Raw genomic sequence first — 17,983 nt, 5'->3', positions numbered from 1 at the left:
AATTCTTTTCATCATGTTTATTTAAAATAATGTTTGAAGTTAGTCTTCGATTCTTAGTAAGAACAGATGAAACTATATTCAATCATAATGACAGAGTCCAAACACATAGAGCATATAAAATGCTTATGCATTACTTAAAATCGGGTATAAAGTCGTTCCATGAACAACTTGCGTTCTTAACGATTTTCCACGATATTTTACTCGGGTTGACGTACTTCGGTCCGGCTTATCAATCTAAATGGAAGTTGAATTCGATAAGAGTGAAACGAAGCCAGTTCGTCAACTAAACGTACACGTACTTAACGGAAATGGAATCGACAATATTAAAAACTTCTTATCTTGCACTTCGTGAGTGAGGATACTCGCCAAGTCAATCAAAATCGAGCACTGGTGTGGGATGGGTTGAGCTTGTCAAGCAAAAGAGCGCTCAAGTTGCACTTGGCATGTCCGCAAATGAGCAGCAAGAAGACCAGCAGAAGGTTCGGCTGAGGCATCGAGATCAGTGAGGTACGAGGCCAAGCGGTCAAGACTTAGCTCCTTCAACAGACGTCTGCTCAACAAGGTGGTAAAAAATAATGAATACCACCAAAATTTCATCCGATCCGAAATTTTAACTTCAATGTGGGAAATCAGCCAATTTGAAAGTCAAAGGTTTCATAGGATTAAGATTGAAAAATTAACACAAGTCAATTATCATCATATGGTGATAATTGACTCAAAACAAAATAAGCGAGAAAAAGAAAAGAGTACCTGTCGTGAGGTGTGAGGGAGGCTGGAGGACACTCGAGTAGATGGTTGAAAAGGTAAGCCATAACGCGCAGCAAGTGGTGTGGCTCCCTCTCTGTCTCCCAGACGCTCTCGCCGCTGCGGTACAATCTGCAAAGCCGAAAGTAACAGCATACATTGATATCTAATCCATTCTCTGGGCAACTACTGAGAGTTGAAACGACATATGATCGTACGAAGAAGGTGAAATAACGCGCTGGAGGTATGTTGTGATCTGTAGGGCGATAATTAAAACAGCGTGGTAGGTGTTCAGTAGTCTGCTGATGGTGACAACTCACGCGTGGTAGGTGTTCAGTAGTCTGCTGATGGTGACAACTCACGTGTGGTAGGTGTTCAGTATGGTGACAACTCACGTGTGGTAGGTGGTCAGTAGTCTGCTGACGGTGACAACTCACGTGTGGTAGGTGGTCAGTAGTCTGCTGATGGTGACGCCGCAAGACAGTAGAGCAGAAACAAGCCAGCCAACACAGCCCTCGCTGGCAGCCTTCAGACGCACGGACTGCACCTCGCATAGCCTGATGATGTGCTCTGCAATATAGGATTAGTAAGAGTATTGTAAGGTGCATTGGAACGATACAGTACGCTGCATATCAAACACAGATATGAAGTGCAAGTTGTGATAACAGGGTTCGTACCGGTATATAGAAAAAAAAATCCATGACTTTTCCGTGACTCTCCATGACCATCAATATAATTTTCCAAGACTCGTCGTATACGACAGGTTTAGCATGACTGAAAGGCAAACTGTGCATATTCTATCATCTCCTAGAGTTGATAAATGGCAAACGTGTAAATGCATAGAGCAGGCAGACAAAGAAGAATAAAAATGACGCAAATCTGAAAATCAAGCCCACACTTGTATTATTATGAATTCAATAGCGTCAAATGACAACAAATATTGAGTAATGCACACAAGATTATACATGATAATGTCAATACAGTCCAGAACACTCTTCAACACCACTACCCTAACATTCAACTGATAGCTATTTCATCAATTTTTTCTTTAATGTTCAGTTCAAAAGTGTCTAGCTCCTGTTTCTTTGTTTTCAAAGATCGCCTCATGGATGGCGTTGAACTTTGCGATAATTTTAAAATCCCTCTTTCTCTCCATTGCTTCTGCATATTCATCTGCTGCTTGCTCAAGCGCCTTGATGCCCTCCTCCGTACGTTATTTCTTCTTCTTCAGTTCATGTAGCTCATTCAACAAAGCCTTCCTCTTCTGGGTTTTCTGGGTCTTCGCATTCTGCTTTTTCTCTTCTGCCAAATAGGTACCCTGTATTGAAGGCTGTTTTGGTACTGGGAGCTGCAAGCAGCATCTTCTTGGTGATGGTCATCTTGTCTAGGCTACCAACATGTGCAACATGAACAACCACAGTACGCAGGGCAACCACCGTTCACTCTTTCATGTTGTGTGTCATGATTTCCTAGTTGAACGAAAAGCCTCTTTCAACCGTGGCTTGGCCATGAGACAGGAGGATGAGCATCTGCACTATATTCCAGAGCTTCTTGCAGGTGCTCTTTGACAGAATGGCATGCCAAAAAGTGTCCAGTCGATCAGATACCACCAGGCTCACTTGATTGGTTCTCCAATCAGAACGCAGGAAACAAGAGACTGCACAAACAGTAAACACACGTAACACAGAAAAAAACTTCCTTTTTCTTCTTGTATTTGCAAATTAAATGACTGTCCATAAAATGAAATGGAATCCAATGACTTTCCAGGCCTGGAAATGAAAAATCAAATTGCATGACTTTCCAGGTTTTCCATGACCGGTACGAACCCTGTGTGTACAAACCAATACGATTTTGCAACATTCTTAAAATAAACAGGGGCGCAAAAGTGGCTCGACTAAAAGAATCTTGCAATTGGAATGAAGTGCGGTTTCAATGCTAATTTGTTTCAGAGAGCTAATTTATGGAGTTTTTAGCGGGATGAAGTTGAGACTCGTGCAAGGGAAGTGTGAACTTTAATTAAAAGAAACGTAAAAATTTTTTCCGAATAAAGTAATAAATTAACCAAAAAAAGTAAAAACTTTTTCCAGAGAAAGTGAGAAATTAACCAAAGAATAGTAAGACTCCGCCTACGAAGACGTTAGAATGGTCAATTGGTCGATGGAAAATAACGTCTCACCCAGGGGAAAATAAGGAGGTCCATTAGGTAGAACGCACCTAATGGATGAATAAGGAGGATCAACTGAAGACTTAGTAAGAACTTACCCAATGGGAAGTAGCTGGGGCTGCTGCTGTACAGATGAGCAAGGGCTTTGAGAGAGGCAGCAAGGCGGTCCAGACGTTCAGAGACAGGCGCGCCCTGACTCTGCTGCAGCTCCTCGTCTATGATGTGCGACCACAGCGACTGCAGGGTCGACATAAACAGAAATATATATACGAGATGATCGAGAATGATTTATATAGCTACTTATCGATAGTGATATTTACTGTAAAAAATAATATAAATTCTCCAAATTCTGCTTCCAACCGAAACTCCACTAGACAAAAACACGAGATTAAACACTCGACTGAAATTATTGCCATTTTAGCAGGTTATTCGCTAATATAACTTTTTAAACATAGTGAGAAAGCAGAAATGTAAGAAAATCAACGCAATGACTGATCTGAATTTTCAATAGTGGCCATTTTACGGCTACACAAATTATAAAAAGCTAGCTTGGTTAATTCGGCATTGCCCGCGTTTGATAATCTCTGCACTTTTATAATCCGGTTTTATCTATCCAGTTAATAATAATGAAACCATTGTATGCCGATCAAAGAAAGAACAGTTCCAACCCACATTTAAGATAGAAAGTAGTCCCATTTGACTCTAGTTTCAAGAAAATAAGGAAAATATCTTGTGCCCTTTAAATTGAATTCTACATGCTTTTTAGTTCAATCCATTCTTCCCAGACTTTTGATACCTTACTTTTCATTTACTAATAATACTTTTTCAGATCTTGGAAATATCCCGACCTGAAAAAAGTCCTACTTAACAACCCCTTTATATTTTTGGTGCCATGATTAATACACAAATTTTGACATACATACATACATACAAAAGAAAAATTTACTTTGCTTGTTCTAGCATTTTAATAACAGATACAAAACCTAATTTCATATTAGCCGTCAGGTTGACACTGACCTGCACGAGTTGCGGTTCACTGTGTCCAGCGCAGGCAACGATTGCTAGTTTACATCGCCATAAGCCATAGGGCTCAGCGAACTGCTCATACAGCGTGGTGATGTCCAGCAGAGAACTGTCCAGACGTTGCATGGTCGTCTCGTCCGCACCTGCAGCTCGCACGCCCTCCAGTACCTGTTGTTACCAAACCAGCGGTCAGTTCTGGGCATATTGGGAACCAGTGATCAGTTCTGGACATACGGTATTGGGAACCAGTGATCAGTTCTGGACATTGAGAACCAGGGATCAGTTCTGGGCATATTAAAATGGTACTGAGATAGATGTTTATGTAAGGTGAGCAAGAAATCAAAAACTGCCAATTATCGTGATGACCTTAATTGTTGATCGTGATGAACATGGGTGCCTGTGCATATGAAATTATTTTCGTACTTCTTTAAGCTTTGCGCGATACAGGCTTTTCTCTTCCTGGTAAAACCGTTATTTTTTCACTCACCATGAGTTGCACACGCGCCACTTCTTTTTTCTCCTCGAGGTGCAACAAGAAGTCTGTGAAGGCAGTCGCGGTGTTCATTTCACAAGCGCTCAAACACATCAGAGCGCGCGAAAGCTGCTCCACACGTTCTCTCAGGCATGTCGACCTGCCAAGTAATAATTAAGTGAATAAATAATAATCAATGCAGCAGTGCACCATGTAAATTACATCGCAATGAACTCATTACTAGGCGCTTGTTACAGAATTTCCTGACTATTTCTTCGGTAGGATTGGGTATCAGATGAAGATATAGTCTATCCGCCTATTTCACAACTCTCTAACCTAAAACGTGACATAAAACTAAACTAAAACTTTTATTTAGATAATTTACTTCATTTGATAAGTGCATTTATTTTCAGCCAAATATCCCTAATCAAAAATTCACTAGGAAAACTTCGTAAACAATTGTAGAACAAGGTACGTCAGTCAACACAGCAAATTTTTTTTATAGTCACCCGAGTATTTGCCTCGCAATAATGATGTCTGCTTCCACAAAAACCGACACATCCTATCTAACAATAACTAGCAGGTTAGCCCAACGCTGACCTAATAGATAATCGTTGCAATTCGAGAATTCCGTTATTACAAATCACGAATCAAGAACCCTATAACCTCGCATTCACTTGAAACTAAATTACTGTAATTAAAGAAGGACCTGTTCAGACCCACATTTATCACGGAACTCCCATTGAAGTCGTGCTTAGAATTATAAAGTTAATTTGGACGGTCCATTTATGAGTACGCTTCATAGTTAGCAAATTAAAATAAACATTTTAATTTTAAATCAAACTAACCTCTACACTTAGCTAAGTCACATGATTTCACTATTAAAAATGAAATTTTAAGGTGATATGTATCACGCTACGATAAGCACAGTATTGAAGATACGAGCCTGAATAGCTCTCTATAATCATTTCCGTTTTGCAGGCTAGGAACAATCACATACGAATTAATATACAATTTATATACCTACCTATATCCTCAACTTGAATAATTATGTACGTATCTAGAAAGTAATGAACCACAAACCCAGGTTGGTCAGCGAGCAGAGCGAGGGTACGGGCAGCGTTATAATATTCCTTGTTGCGTTCATAGAGACGCCAGAGCAGGTCAAGGCGGGGGGTCGGGGGCGCCTTGAGGAACCCTTCAAGCGCAGGACACTGCAGCGCCAGCACCTGGTCTGTGCGTCCAGAGTCCAGCAGCCACTGGATTAGTGACACCTGTGCCAGCTCATCCCCGCTGCGGCACACCATCTCCATCATCTGAGCCAGGATAATGGATTAGATGTCTCCATTGTTGTGATAGTGTAAATTGATCCAGCAAATGTGATGTGTGAGAATATGGATCGTAATTACTTAAATTTCCGTTGGAAGGTAATGGTCACAAAAATGCATTGTATTTTTTGATTTAATATACAATACTAGTATTAGAATAATAAATTTGTTCAACAATTTTGCTTATAGAATAAAATGGAAAACATTCAGTACCGTAACGGCAAATAATTAGAAGTAGTAACTTTAATCTCAGCTGCCAGAACAAATGATGCAAGGAAGTCGGATCATTTTATACACAACGGTACAAGGAGACATAATTATAATGATCAGCATAACGGGAATTGAATCAAGAATATGAAAAAAATTCCCGCCTGTTGAGCTTGAGATGAGGCTTCATGAGGGGGAGCACATGGGGGGGCAGGGGGTCCAGGCCGGCGGGGGACAGAGGCAGGAGAGGAGAGTTCTTGGCCGCCGCTGCCGCTGCTGCTGCCCATCAGCTGAGCCAAGTGCTCCATGATCACGCGGTAGCACTCCATTCTGTACACCATCAGATTGTACACCAATATTTAGGCTCAGTGACAGTAATTATTTTACGAATGCCGCAATAAAGATGTATGACACGACAATATTTAATTATCTGCCTATAATAATCACTTTATTTTTAAATAGAATTGAAAAAAGTTGAAATAATAAAAGAAGCACACGGAACGTTCAAGTTTAGCCAAAAGAGGTCCTACTACGAGAAAAGTGTCATCATCATAATATGCAAAAGAATGTTTCAATACACAAGATAATAGTGTAAGAACCTGGTGGTAAAAGCAGCATGTCCCTTAGTGTCATGAGAAGGCCGACCCGCCTTGTAGAAGAGCAGCGCACGTCCCTCCTCGTCGCGCTGCGCCGCCACACTGAGAGCGAGGTCCACGAGGCCCGTGTAGCATCCACCGCCCGCCAGTTGCGCGGCGACACCCGCCACGTTCACGCAACCTCCCACGCCCTTGCACAGCTGAAATATTTCGTTTCACCGTTTTAGGAACTAAGATCATTAGTTGCACTACTCGCAAATCAATCAAAATTAATCGGAAGGCAAAGAATTTGCCATGAAGTCCCCGCACTTCAAACTAAAACGTCTAATTATTCACTGATTATGGTATGTCGAATTTTTCGTCATTTGATTCACGTGCAATTTTTTTAGTGAATATGACAATAACATCGACAAAATAATTTGAAACTGCAAAGCTGATAAAATTTTGTTTTTGAAACCATCATTCTTTCAAACCAAAATACTTATTCGGATGGTTAGAACGGTTCACATCAACCAGACTGGCACAGCACTCACAGCAACAGCCTGGGCATAACACTCACAGCAACAGCCTGGGCATAACACTCACAGTAACAGCCTGGGCGAAGGCAGCGTCACGATCAGCAGGGGAGGCCGCTGTCCGCGCGCTCAGGATGAGCTGACTGGCGGCGCTGAGTTGCGCGTCTTCAGCGCGGTAGAGCGACGGGCAGCTCGAGCGGAGCTGACGTGAAATGGTCGACACGGAGGCCTCATCTCCATGGTATCTGGGCAGCGAGCGGTCACGGTCAGAGTTAAAACTGATCCATCATAGCGGCAAACAAGATTATTATTTATAGACTTCCCTCTTATTACCTGACCAGCTAATGAGATCGAAACATCACAGTCGTGACTTCAGAATAAGCTTTTTCTCACGAATTGTATTCAAGGTAGAGGCCAATGAATTGAAGTTTCAACGAAAAAATCTATGGTTTGTCAGAGCTCCAGTTAATTGGCAGACAATATTCAACCATCATGCACTCGCGCCGATTTCATGCCTTGAAATTGAAACTAGAGTTCTATACATGTCAAATCCAAATATACATCATCTTTCAGTACAGTCCATTTACATTTAAACACAAGCTAATGTAATATAAAGATTGACTACAAACAATGAAAACCCTATGCCAGATAATCTAATGGAAGGAAAGGGGTTCTTATGAGATCGAGAACCAATGGTTAACATTGGTTCTCTTCATTGGTTCTCCCCATTGGCATAACAACTCAGCAACTTGTCATCATCATTTGACTTCAAGTAAACATATTCTAATAGACTGTGGGCGTCAAAGAACAACAAATCTTTACTAGTATAGATACCAACAGATCAGAACATCCGTGACCAACGTTATCATTTTGATGGATGATTTGACCTGTCCAGAAGAGCCACAACCTGGTTATTTTGATAGTTAATTTCATCGCTCACCTGTCCAGAAGAGCCATAACTAGAGCCCGGCACACACTGGAGCCTGACAGCGCCAGGTCACGCAGCGTAAGACCTCGTAGCTGCTCCTGTTCAGCCTGTCGTACAAAGTTTTGTATTTGAGAGACCCAGAAAGGAAGTCCAAGGTCTTAATTGATTTACGTTAGAGGTCAACACTTCACCATTGTCTCGCCAATCCTCTACTGTCAGGATGTTCAATTTTTTGTAGCTGCCACAAAAAACGTAAATAGATGAACTCGAGTCATAGAGAAGCAAATTAAATAGAGGATTTTACTCTTTAACACGTTGACTACGATTGCTTCATCTTGTACAATTCTTTCATTTTTTGTACTTTTTTTTTAAGCAGGGTTGCCAGCCAGACGGTCATTTTTACAACACTTCTCTTTAACTTCACTTCTTGTTTGTTTGTCTGTCTGTCTGTCTGTCTGCTACAAATCTTGTAATCAAAATTTAATACACTTCTACTTATCCTATCGATCTGAAATTTTGCACACTCGTGTAAAGTTGGAGACAATGCATAAATCAAATGTCAAAATAAATTATTTAAAAAAATAAAAATTTTTTTTCAATATTAAAAAATTGAAAAAGTAATTTTGTCAGCTACAAATCTTATAACTGATATTTGCCACACTTTTACCTTTCTAATTGATCTGAAATTTTGCACACTTGTGTGAAGTCAGAGGCAATGCATGAATCAATTAATAGAATAAATAATTTTGAAAAAAATTTATATATTAAAAAATTGAAAAATTAAATTTTTTAATATTCGAAAATTAAACGAAAAATTCATTGTACATCTCTAAGATTGAAGACACTGGATTCTTTGGAAGTGTTGTCTTTAAAAAGTAATTTTTAAACGTATATTATTTCCGGACAAATTCCATGATTTAGTTTTCTCAATTTCTTTGGCAGGCTAAAATTTATGATAGGGGTACTTCCTAATTAAATTTTAAATACTGCAAAAAGAAAATAAATGGAATTTTTATAGCGAAACCTACAAATAAACTAGTATACATTGAATTATCGGCCTTTTTTGTTCACGGATTTGGCCGATTTTAGGCAACCTGAATTATGTACCACTACGTCCTGGAGCAATACATTTCGTGGTACGCATATGTACCAATACGTAGTCAACGTGTTAAGAGAAGCAAAGTAAGTAGAGGATTTTACTTTATAAGAGAAGCAAAGTATATAGATGATTTTACTGTTTAAAAGAAGCCCAGTAAATAGAAGATTTTACTCTACAAGAGAAGCAAAGTAAAGAGAGGATTTCACTCTATAAGAGAAGCAAAGTAAACAGAGGATTTTTCACTATAAGAGAAGCTAAGTAAATAGAGGATTTTACTTAGCACTTGCCTCGTGTGTACGTCAGCATAAATTAGATAAAATACTGATATCTTGACACTATAGAATTGTTCACGGAAGCACCATTAGTTTATTTGTAATCTACATATCCTGATTTTCATTATTCAAAAGACTCACATAAATTTTTTACTAAAAATTGCCAAATTCAATGTTAGTTCACATCATGATTAGAGAAACCAGGATGTAAATCTTTACAGTTTTTATTTATACGAAGATGGTGCTGTTCCAAGCATTGTTCTTCCTAAAGTAAATACCTATACGTAAAGCTATTAGGGACTACCAGCAGTCCGAGACTGGCTAAGAACTAACAACCTGAGCAAATGCAAGGATATAACATTTTTACCTGCGAGCAAATCTTAGATGCACTGCAAATGACTTACAGTGGGCAGCTGTGAGATGATGGCTGGCAGCTGATTATTGGTGAGAAGTGCCCAGAGGCGAAGCAGCTGCAGCAGGTGTCGTAACAGCTGCAACACGGCAGCTATGCTGCGCGCCTCGTCGCCACTGCTGCAGCGAGCCACCAAACCACCGTTCGTGTGGCTTCTGCGGTTCGTACCGAACCGAGTTAGTATTAGTTATTACTATGTATATGGCTAACGAGTGATGATCGTTCAAAACCCAAATAGAGGTATGCGGTAAACATAAGACAGAAAACTGATTAATATTAATTCCTAGTTGAAATAATCTCATCACAACGAGCAGTGGCCGTCATGTCCGGAAAACCTCAATTACACTAACTGAACCATCTGGAGGCATGAAATGTTAGAGATATAGTTGTATCATTAGTCTATTCAAATCGCAAAGTCATCAAAAATTACAAAGAAAATATTACTCTTGCTTTCTTAGGCTTCTGAATAATGGTGAACGGCAGTTCCATTTTTGCCAATCATCCCTTAACAGGATAGGGAGCTTGTTTGGCAGCAATCACATAAGAAAGCTTTTATTCGTTTGGTATCATTCATTTGGATGCTCATATCGTCTTGTGACAATATGAATTGAGTTCACACTTACCCAGAGGTGGGAGGAGGAGGCTGGGACGGTGTGCCGTCAGGAGGATTGCCAATAAAGCGAGCCAGCAACTCAACATGACGAGCCAAGTAGACACACTCTTCTGATGACAGCGAACTCTCGCTCTGACAAACACAGGTTCGCTTATATTAAATCAATAAATGAAACAAACCAATGCATGAAGGAAGTTATCTTCAATGAAGGTTGCAAAGTATAAATTTGTATCCTAAATTCCAATTAATCATTGATTTTTACACATAAATATAAGGTCTCTTATGCGGTAGAGTGTCTCACAAGTTGCGTGGACGGGTCGGTAGGGAGGAGGGGTGCCGCCCAGACAGGCCGCAGGATGCGGGCCAGGTGCAAGTATAGGGACGTGTGTAGAGCAGAGGAGTCCTCGGTCGACTGTTGTGTCGCGACCGCACGACTGTCTGATGCTGAACCCTGCTGCTGCTGAACTCCTGCTGGCGTCGACATCTGCGTCGGATGGAAAGCTGCAAAAATAAGAAAATTAGTTCGTTATGTCTGCGCTCTGGCTACTTGACTAATTATGATGCCAACAGAGGAAGGAGCAATAAATAGTTAGTTTTTGTTGGAGTAATCCAATAACACGGGTAAAACTGTAAAGCCAATACAATGTGGGTGCTCGTGATGCTGAGACATACGCATCAGACGATCGTCCATACGCAAACAAAAAGAAAATTAATATATGAGGTCTCATTTTTAAATATAATTATCGGGTAATGACGGCCTTTAATTAGTAATAGTATGCTTTCTAGCGCTTCAGAAATCGTGATCTGTTTCTGGCGGCCTACAAGGGGTAGTGATCTAGTAAATAAATCAGTAAAATTGTTAGTGATGGCAGCAGTGATGCGTGGTAGTACAACTAACAGTAGCTCTGGTGCAGCTGAGAAGAGGCCGCGAGAGCAGCAGGAGCAGCTGAGCCGTAGCGGAACAAGCACTGAGTTGCTGCCTGAGCCACCTGAAATGAAGAGATTTTTACACGCTTCCTGCCAGTCCAGTTGGAACGATATTATTCTGTTGATAAATTCTGGAATAGATTTTTATATAAACTAAAATGAAGATGAACCAATAGATTATTCAGAGTGAGTTTGTGTGTCGCACAGCAATAAACCACAAGATAGCAGACATCACTAATATAAAAAAAGTTAGAAGTCGTGTAGTCGTGTAGATAGGAAACTATAGAAGACAAAATGAATCAATCGAGTACACAAACCCATATTACTCATTCTGCATCACTGCTGACAACAGAGATAAATAAAGCAAATTTACCTGGGTTGCAGCAGGGCTGGGATCAGTAGCCAACAGGAGCGCTACGCTGCAGGCCTGAGTGGAGCCCAGGGCCGAGAAGAACTCTTTCACCAAGACGCTGTCAGCTCCTCGTCCGTCCTGAGGAACAAAATGCAGGTTAAAGGTTTGCGGCACCTCAAACCTTCAAGGAAGTACAAATAATTTGAAGCAGGCATTCTAAATTAGAAGAGACTACCTTACATTTAATACAAAGGTATATATATTCTAGTGGCGTTATCGCAGGATGTTAACAATAGAGTCTAGAGTGGAAAAGCATAAATATTTAGAAAATCACCGTCACATGCTACTTGGATTTTATGTTTAATTGAAAGTAAACTACGCATTTGATTCAAGTGAAAAGCTAGCATTTAATCACGTTATGAAAAAGCAAATTGGTTTTACGAAAGAAATACGTCAGCCCGCGATAATACACGATTTTGTATTAATGAGAAATACTAGTTTCTATCACAGAATTATCATCTGTGCTATAGTTTCTGCCGTACGACCAACAGTGGAAGGAATTTGGTGACCCATTACACCCCATGATGAAAAATTTGGTGAAGCATATGGCTATACCATGACAGAGATTTGGCGACCGCTCACCGCTGTGCAAGATTAGCCACAAAGCGAAAAATTTGGAATTGATGCAGCTAAGTTAAGGCAGAGTGCACGCCAATGATGAATGCAATGAGTATCGTATGACCTGGAGCAGATGGCGCAGCTGGTCGACAGGTCGCAGGCAGGTGAGGAGGTGAGCACCAGCAGCAGAGAGCACCACCAGCTCCCGTGGTGGTTGGTGCAGCTGCGTCACTACCAGCGGCGACCGAGGCTCCTACACAGAACAAAACAGAGGGTATCACACTTATTACGAGACATTTCTTGAGGAATAAATCATGTACATGTAACCAATGAAACGTGATTTATTAACTATAAGCTAAAACTAATTACCTTACTAACTAACTTTCGTCACAAATGTGATGAAATTTGTCTGTAAAATTTTCTCTATGTAATTTCTTTGAAAAAAATTCGTATTGTGCGTGAGGGTCTTACTCACACCAGACGTGACACACCAGCACTCAAACCAGACGTGATACAGCAGCACTCACAGCAGACGTGGTACACCAGCACTCACTGGAGACGTGGCACACCAGCACTCACTGGATCAGACGTGGCACACCAGCACTCACTGCAGACGTGGTACACCAGCACTCACTGCAGACGTGGCACACCAGCACTCACTGCAGACGTGGTACACCAGTACTCACTGCAGACGTGGCACACCAGCACTCACTGCACACGTGGTACACCAGCAATCACTGCGGACGTGGCACACCAGCAATCACCGCAGACGTGGCACACCAGCACTCACTGCAGACGTGGCACACCAGCACTCACTGCAGACGTGGCACACCAGCACTCACTGCACACGTGGTACACCAGCAATCACTGCGGACGTGGCACACCAGCAATCACCGCACACGTGGCACACCAGCACTCACCGAAGATGTGGCACACCAGCAATTATCGCAGACGTGACACACCGACACTCACTGCAGACGTGGCACACCAGCAATCACTGCGGACGTGGCACACCAGTACTCACCGCAGACGTGGCACACCAGCACTCACCGAAGACGTGGCACACCAGCACTCACCGAAGACGTGGCACACCAGCGTGACGTGGGAGTGACGTCAGCAATGGCCCAGATGACGCCATCGACAGCGAGGACGGCAGCGCTCTCAGCGAGCGTGGCGTGTTGCGGGAATTGTTCAGGGGAGACGCTCCACAACACGTCGCTGTCGGGCGCCTCACTCGCGCACAGCACGGAGCATCCTGAGGCGTGTAATTTCGATTTGCACAATACAGGTAGAGGCATGTAACTTGCAATTACTTTTTCAAAGAAGCATAATAAAAGTAATGTTGACGTTAATGAGTAATGTTAACGTTAATGAGTAATGTAAACGTACATTGTTGAGGTATAAAAACATATTCTTATCACATTTATTAATCTGCAGTAAAAGTTACACTTGGCGGGGTTAAAGTACTGACCATTGCTGTATAGCGCTTTGTGTACGCGGGTGGGGCGGTGGGTGAGGGAGTTGGCAGAGAAGCCTGGAGGCAGACGGACGTGCACCAACTGCAGGTGGTGGGGCCGCGCACTGGCGGGAGAGGCGGCCGCAGTTGCTGTGAAGTAAAGCCGGACGCCACAGCCTGAAGAGACAAGAAGCGTTGTGAATATCAACATGAAAGACATTTTATAGTTGATGGACGCACGAGGAATATTAACAATGCTAACCATTGAGACTCACTCGTGAAGGCCAGCAGGTGCAGCCAGCTTGCTTCAGAAGCCGTCAGGGCGCAGATGCTGACGATGCTTTTGAAGTTCGCCTTATCGACGGTCCTGGAAGACGGGATACTTTAGTGAAATACATTTGACCAAGATGAAAACCGAGATCAAAACAAGTCAATTCTAAACATTTGTAAATGTTCACAACTTGATAATTTCTCTGTGCAGTGAGCCCACCTGGCAGCAGCAGAGGCAGCAGTCATGATCGTGGCATGTGTTAATGTAGCAACACGTGTACACGCGCCGCCCTCGATGTCATACAGGCTAATGCTGCCGCGTTCGCTCAACGTGAAGAGACAGCAACGACTTTCGTCTACGTCAATCTGTTGATGTACACTTCATTATTAATCTACTGGCGTCGTTACGATCATTGTACCTCGGTCTCTACGTGGTGTAAAGTTTGAGAGGAAATTATCAAAACTGTTACATTTATAGTGCATTTGAAGCCCTATGATGACGTCACTGTATGGCACTTGCTTCACTGCCTTAAAACATAGACTATATGAATAAAAGATAATTTACAATAACTAAATTAAAAATAACTAAATACTTTGAATTATGACTCCTAATTAATTTTTATCGGATTTCAAACAATAAAATAATTAACAACTGCAGCTGCAGGCGCATAGTTACAAATTCTGACCAAGACCACACACCTGAATGAGGCAGTCCTGCTCAGAGAGTGTCAGGAAGGAGGGCAGGAGGGAGGCCAGTGCAGAGCGGGAGTGGTTCACTTTCTGACACTTGCGGCTAAACCAACCTTCCTCTGCCTGTGAATATAGCAACACGTTAACCTATACAGAAATTCATGTACATCAGGCTATGAGAATACAATATCAGCAAGCTGTAAGGATAAAGGATGAATATAATACCCTACTATAAAAAGTAGCATTTGCATTCAAAAATAAATGCTCGAATATAGAACACGAGTTTTGCTATTGGTGAGATATGAAGCTGCACATTTGGCACGTCCGACTATTCACAAGTTAACAGGATGAATTTTTGTTAAGTTTATATGATCTAAAGTAACAATTGACTAACATGGGCACGTAATTTCAAAATGAATTATACTGTACCTTAAAATGTGGTAACTTTGACCGGCGGGGTAACTTTGACCACTTTTCGTTTTTTTAACAAAAACCCCCAAAACTCAAAAACGATTTGACATAGCAAATTTTTGTCAATGGCCATCAAAGGCCTAATACTGAGGCTACATAACACAATAGAAAGATTTAAAAAGTTTGCATATCTAATAGGTTAAAAAATTAATAATGTGACCCACGAAAAAGAGCTATTATTTAAAGCCTGTCAGAGTACCCCCTCCAGTTTTTTTATTTTTCGGTAAAATAACTCCAGGTTTTGATGCATTGTAGTAGAACTCTTCTAGTTACATATGCAAAAGACAAATTTTAGGAAAGTGTCATAGTTTGCAAATGGGGGGCGCCGCCCCCTAATGGGGTAACTTTGACCACCTGATGGCAGCCGTGACGGGGTAAACATTGACTGGCTTGGAAATTAAGTTAAAATTACCATAGGTACCTATATAACATATTCTATGTTTGATACACCTATTGTTTTTTTCTTTATGTTTCAGACTCTACAGAGTCTTATATATGGTAATTTTAACTTAATTTCCAAACCGGTCAATGTTACCCCGTCACGGCTGCCAGTAGGTGGTCACATTTCGCCCATTGGGGGGCGGCACCCCCATTTGCAAACTATGACACTTTCCTAAAATCTGTCTTTTGCATATGTAACTAGAAGAGTTCTACTACAATGCACCACAACCTGGAGTTATTTGGAGTTATTTTACCAAAAAATAAAATTGATTTTACCACCCGGTCAAAGAAATCCCAAAGAGCTGGGGTAACAAAGACCTTCACTTTTTTTGAAATTACATCAAAACTATGAGAGGCAGGAGCCAGCAATTTATGGTGAGTAAAGCCAGAGTATAGACCTGTATTTTGCATGTTTCAATTCAAGTTTAACTTATCTAGTAAAAAAATGGCATCATTTTGAAAAAAAAGTGGTCAAAGTTACCCCATTTTACGGTAATAGCAATGAAATTTATTATAGCAAGAAATTCATGGACAACAGATACGAAATAGATTATTTTTGGACAGAAAAGCAACAAAAGACGTAAGATTGACAGAAGATATGTAAAGAAAATCTTCAAGATCTAAAATTAGGGAGCATGACTAATGCACTCCATGGCAACTGTATAACCCCTTTATTTACTGACGGTCTCTCCAGTTACCAGTCAAATATGGCAATGATGATGTTTGATGTATCCGTAAAAAAAAAGGTTAGAGTGAATGCATACCTGATAGAGGAGCTCCCAAAGGGCACCGTCCCTGCCGCCCATGAAGAGACGGCCGGTGCTGGTGGCCGTGACGGTCGCGAGCACAACGCCATCGTTGGCTACTGAGAAGAGCGGTTCTGGCAGCAGCGTCAGGCATGACGTGCTGTCGTCTGCGATGGAGCAGTGACAGTAAATCACCAAGGAAACATTCAGAATGCAATAACTGTATAACAGAATACAATGATTTAAACTAAAAAATTTCATGATTATACCAAAATATACTAAAAACTAAACAGAAACACTAGTATTTAAATTTTTAATTTATTTTTTAGAGTATTTATACATGAATCGCTAATTGGTATTGAAAGAAGCACACTAACCCTCCAATGCTTGAGAGAATGTGACGCCAAGCAGCAGAAGTTCAGAGGGCGTGGTGAGCACCAAAAGGTGTTCAATGTAAGGCTTGAACACACCAGGTTTGGGCTTGATAAGGGCAACAGCCAGAATGGTGTCTTGCAGGCCATCAAAATAAGCCAAGTCGCTCCTGCAATTATATTCACACTCATCACAAAAAATTTAGCTGAATGAATTTCTTGTTAGGACATCAATTTCAACATAATAATCTTTACCATGATTGATATGCACATTTTCCTGTTGTATTAGCATAGAAATGAACAAAGTACAGTAATGCTGCTCCATCCTCAAGTACATATTATGCAGCCAATACGTTCTGCCAATTGTCATGCAGAGCACAAGACAGCAAAATTAATTCCCAGGATATTTCTCAAGCATTGCCTGACACAACGGTACACCTAGCACATTGAAGTTTTCCTGATGGAAAATATACCATTTTCTGAAAATATTTCATTGTTTGAACTTTATAGCAATCAACTGAAAGTCACCTCAATAAACATTTCATCAAAGAAACTATAAAACTATGTCAAGGTTCATCAAATGTATGGACGTTTTAAGGTACTAGTATAAGAATGCTAGGCTGCAATGTGCTCTGAGCATGACAGAATATAAGCTTACCCATCTTTGTACATCCAGACATAGATGGCACTGTCGATGGTCAGCCATGCCCTACCAATCTCAGGGAAGAGCCCCATCATACAATTGCATTGCATGTCTGAACTACAAGGTCAAGGAGGAAATACCAGAGCAGAAGTTTATCATGAAAATTGTAATTACTGTAAAAGTACATAAATATCTGGGTTGGATTGACACTATACAGATTTATTTATACATATAGTACATAATGACAAGTTCAGAAATTTAGGCTATGAAAGCCACATAAGAATTCAACATGATAATTAACATATGTACCTGTCTACTTCAAGCCAATATAAATTGGAATGGCCAAAATTGCCCAAGAGGTAAAACAAAAAAAAAAAAAAAAAAAAAAAATTGCAGATAATGCATGAGTAAAGGGACCAATGAAAGTGGTGTGGAAACAATTAGGCTAGTGGAACTATTCTCATAGTGTGGAGGTGACGCAAGGCAGCATTGGAGCTGCTAGACCCAGAGCCACATGGATAATCACTTTCACTAAGACCACTGACTGTAACCTAGAGTATAGACCTGTATTTTGCATGTTTCAATTCAAGTTTAACTTATCTAGTAAAAAAATGGCATCATTTTG

At 40.9% G+C, this 17,983-nt stretch overlaps 1 protein-coding gene across 5 annotated transcripts in view; it reads right to left on the bottom strand.

Moving 5' to 3' along the window:
* Window position 1: 1 nt before the first annotated feature.
* Window positions 2-17,983, bottom strand: part of LOC108676692 (nuclear pore complex protein Nup155) — a 32,500-nt gene continuing 14,518 nt past the window's right edge. For 4 of the 5 annotated variants that reach the window (XM_047881756.1, XM_018164814.2, XM_018164813.2 and 1 more), the window contains exons 7-28: window positions 14,696-14,809; window positions 14,217-14,362; window positions 14,002-14,093; window positions 13,742-13,903; window positions 13,347-13,525; window positions 12,395-12,523; window positions 11,674-11,790; window positions 11,272-11,362; window positions 10,675-10,874; window positions 10,384-10,505; window positions 9,753-9,915; window positions 7,990-8,084; window positions 7,120-7,294; window positions 6,538-6,734; window positions 6,103-6,268; window positions 5,487-5,719; window positions 4,419-4,563; window positions 3,926-4,099; window positions 3,007-3,145; window positions 1,182-1,314; window positions 751-876; window positions 2-550 (exon numbers count right to left, since the gene is read on the bottom strand). In XM_047881756.1, the coding sequence (XP_047737712.1) occupies window positions 412-550; window positions 751-876; window positions 1,182-1,314; window positions 3,007-3,145; window positions 3,926-4,099; window positions 4,419-4,563; window positions 5,487-5,719; window positions 6,103-6,268; window positions 6,538-6,734; window positions 7,120-7,294; window positions 7,990-8,084; window positions 9,753-9,915; window positions 10,384-10,505; window positions 10,675-10,874; window positions 11,272-11,362; window positions 11,674-11,790; window positions 12,395-12,523; window positions 13,347-13,525; window positions 13,742-13,903; window positions 14,002-14,093; window positions 14,217-14,362; window positions 14,696-14,809 (3,237 nt within the window). In that variant the 3' untranslated portion in view covers window positions 2-411. Of the gene's footprint in view, window positions 551-750; window positions 877-1,181; window positions 1,315-3,006; window positions 3,146-3,925; window positions 4,100-4,418; window positions 4,564-5,486; window positions 5,720-6,102; window positions 6,269-6,537; window positions 6,735-7,119; window positions 7,295-7,989; window positions 8,085-9,752; window positions 9,916-10,383; window positions 10,506-10,674; window positions 10,875-11,271; window positions 11,363-11,673; window positions 11,791-12,394; window positions 12,524-13,346; window positions 13,526-13,741; window positions 13,904-14,001; window positions 14,094-14,216; window positions 14,363-14,695; window positions 14,810-16,362; window positions 16,512-16,721; window positions 16,886-17,373; window positions 17,548-17,983 lie in introns of those variants that run through there. The other variant, XM_018164815.2, reaches the window with a different exon arrangement.

This window comes from Hyalella azteca, unplaced genomic scaffold, assembly GCF_000764305.2.
Source record: "Hyalella azteca isolate HAZT.00-mixed unplaced genomic scaffold, Hazt_2.0.2 contig8774, whole genome shotgun sequence".
In the NCBI taxonomy this organism is placed as follows: Eukaryota; Metazoa; Arthropoda; class Malacostraca; order Amphipoda; family Hyalellidae; genus Hyalella; species Hyalella azteca.
The sequence above is the reverse complement of the archived record's forward strand: the minus strand, read 5'-3'. Positions and strand labels throughout refer to the sequence as shown.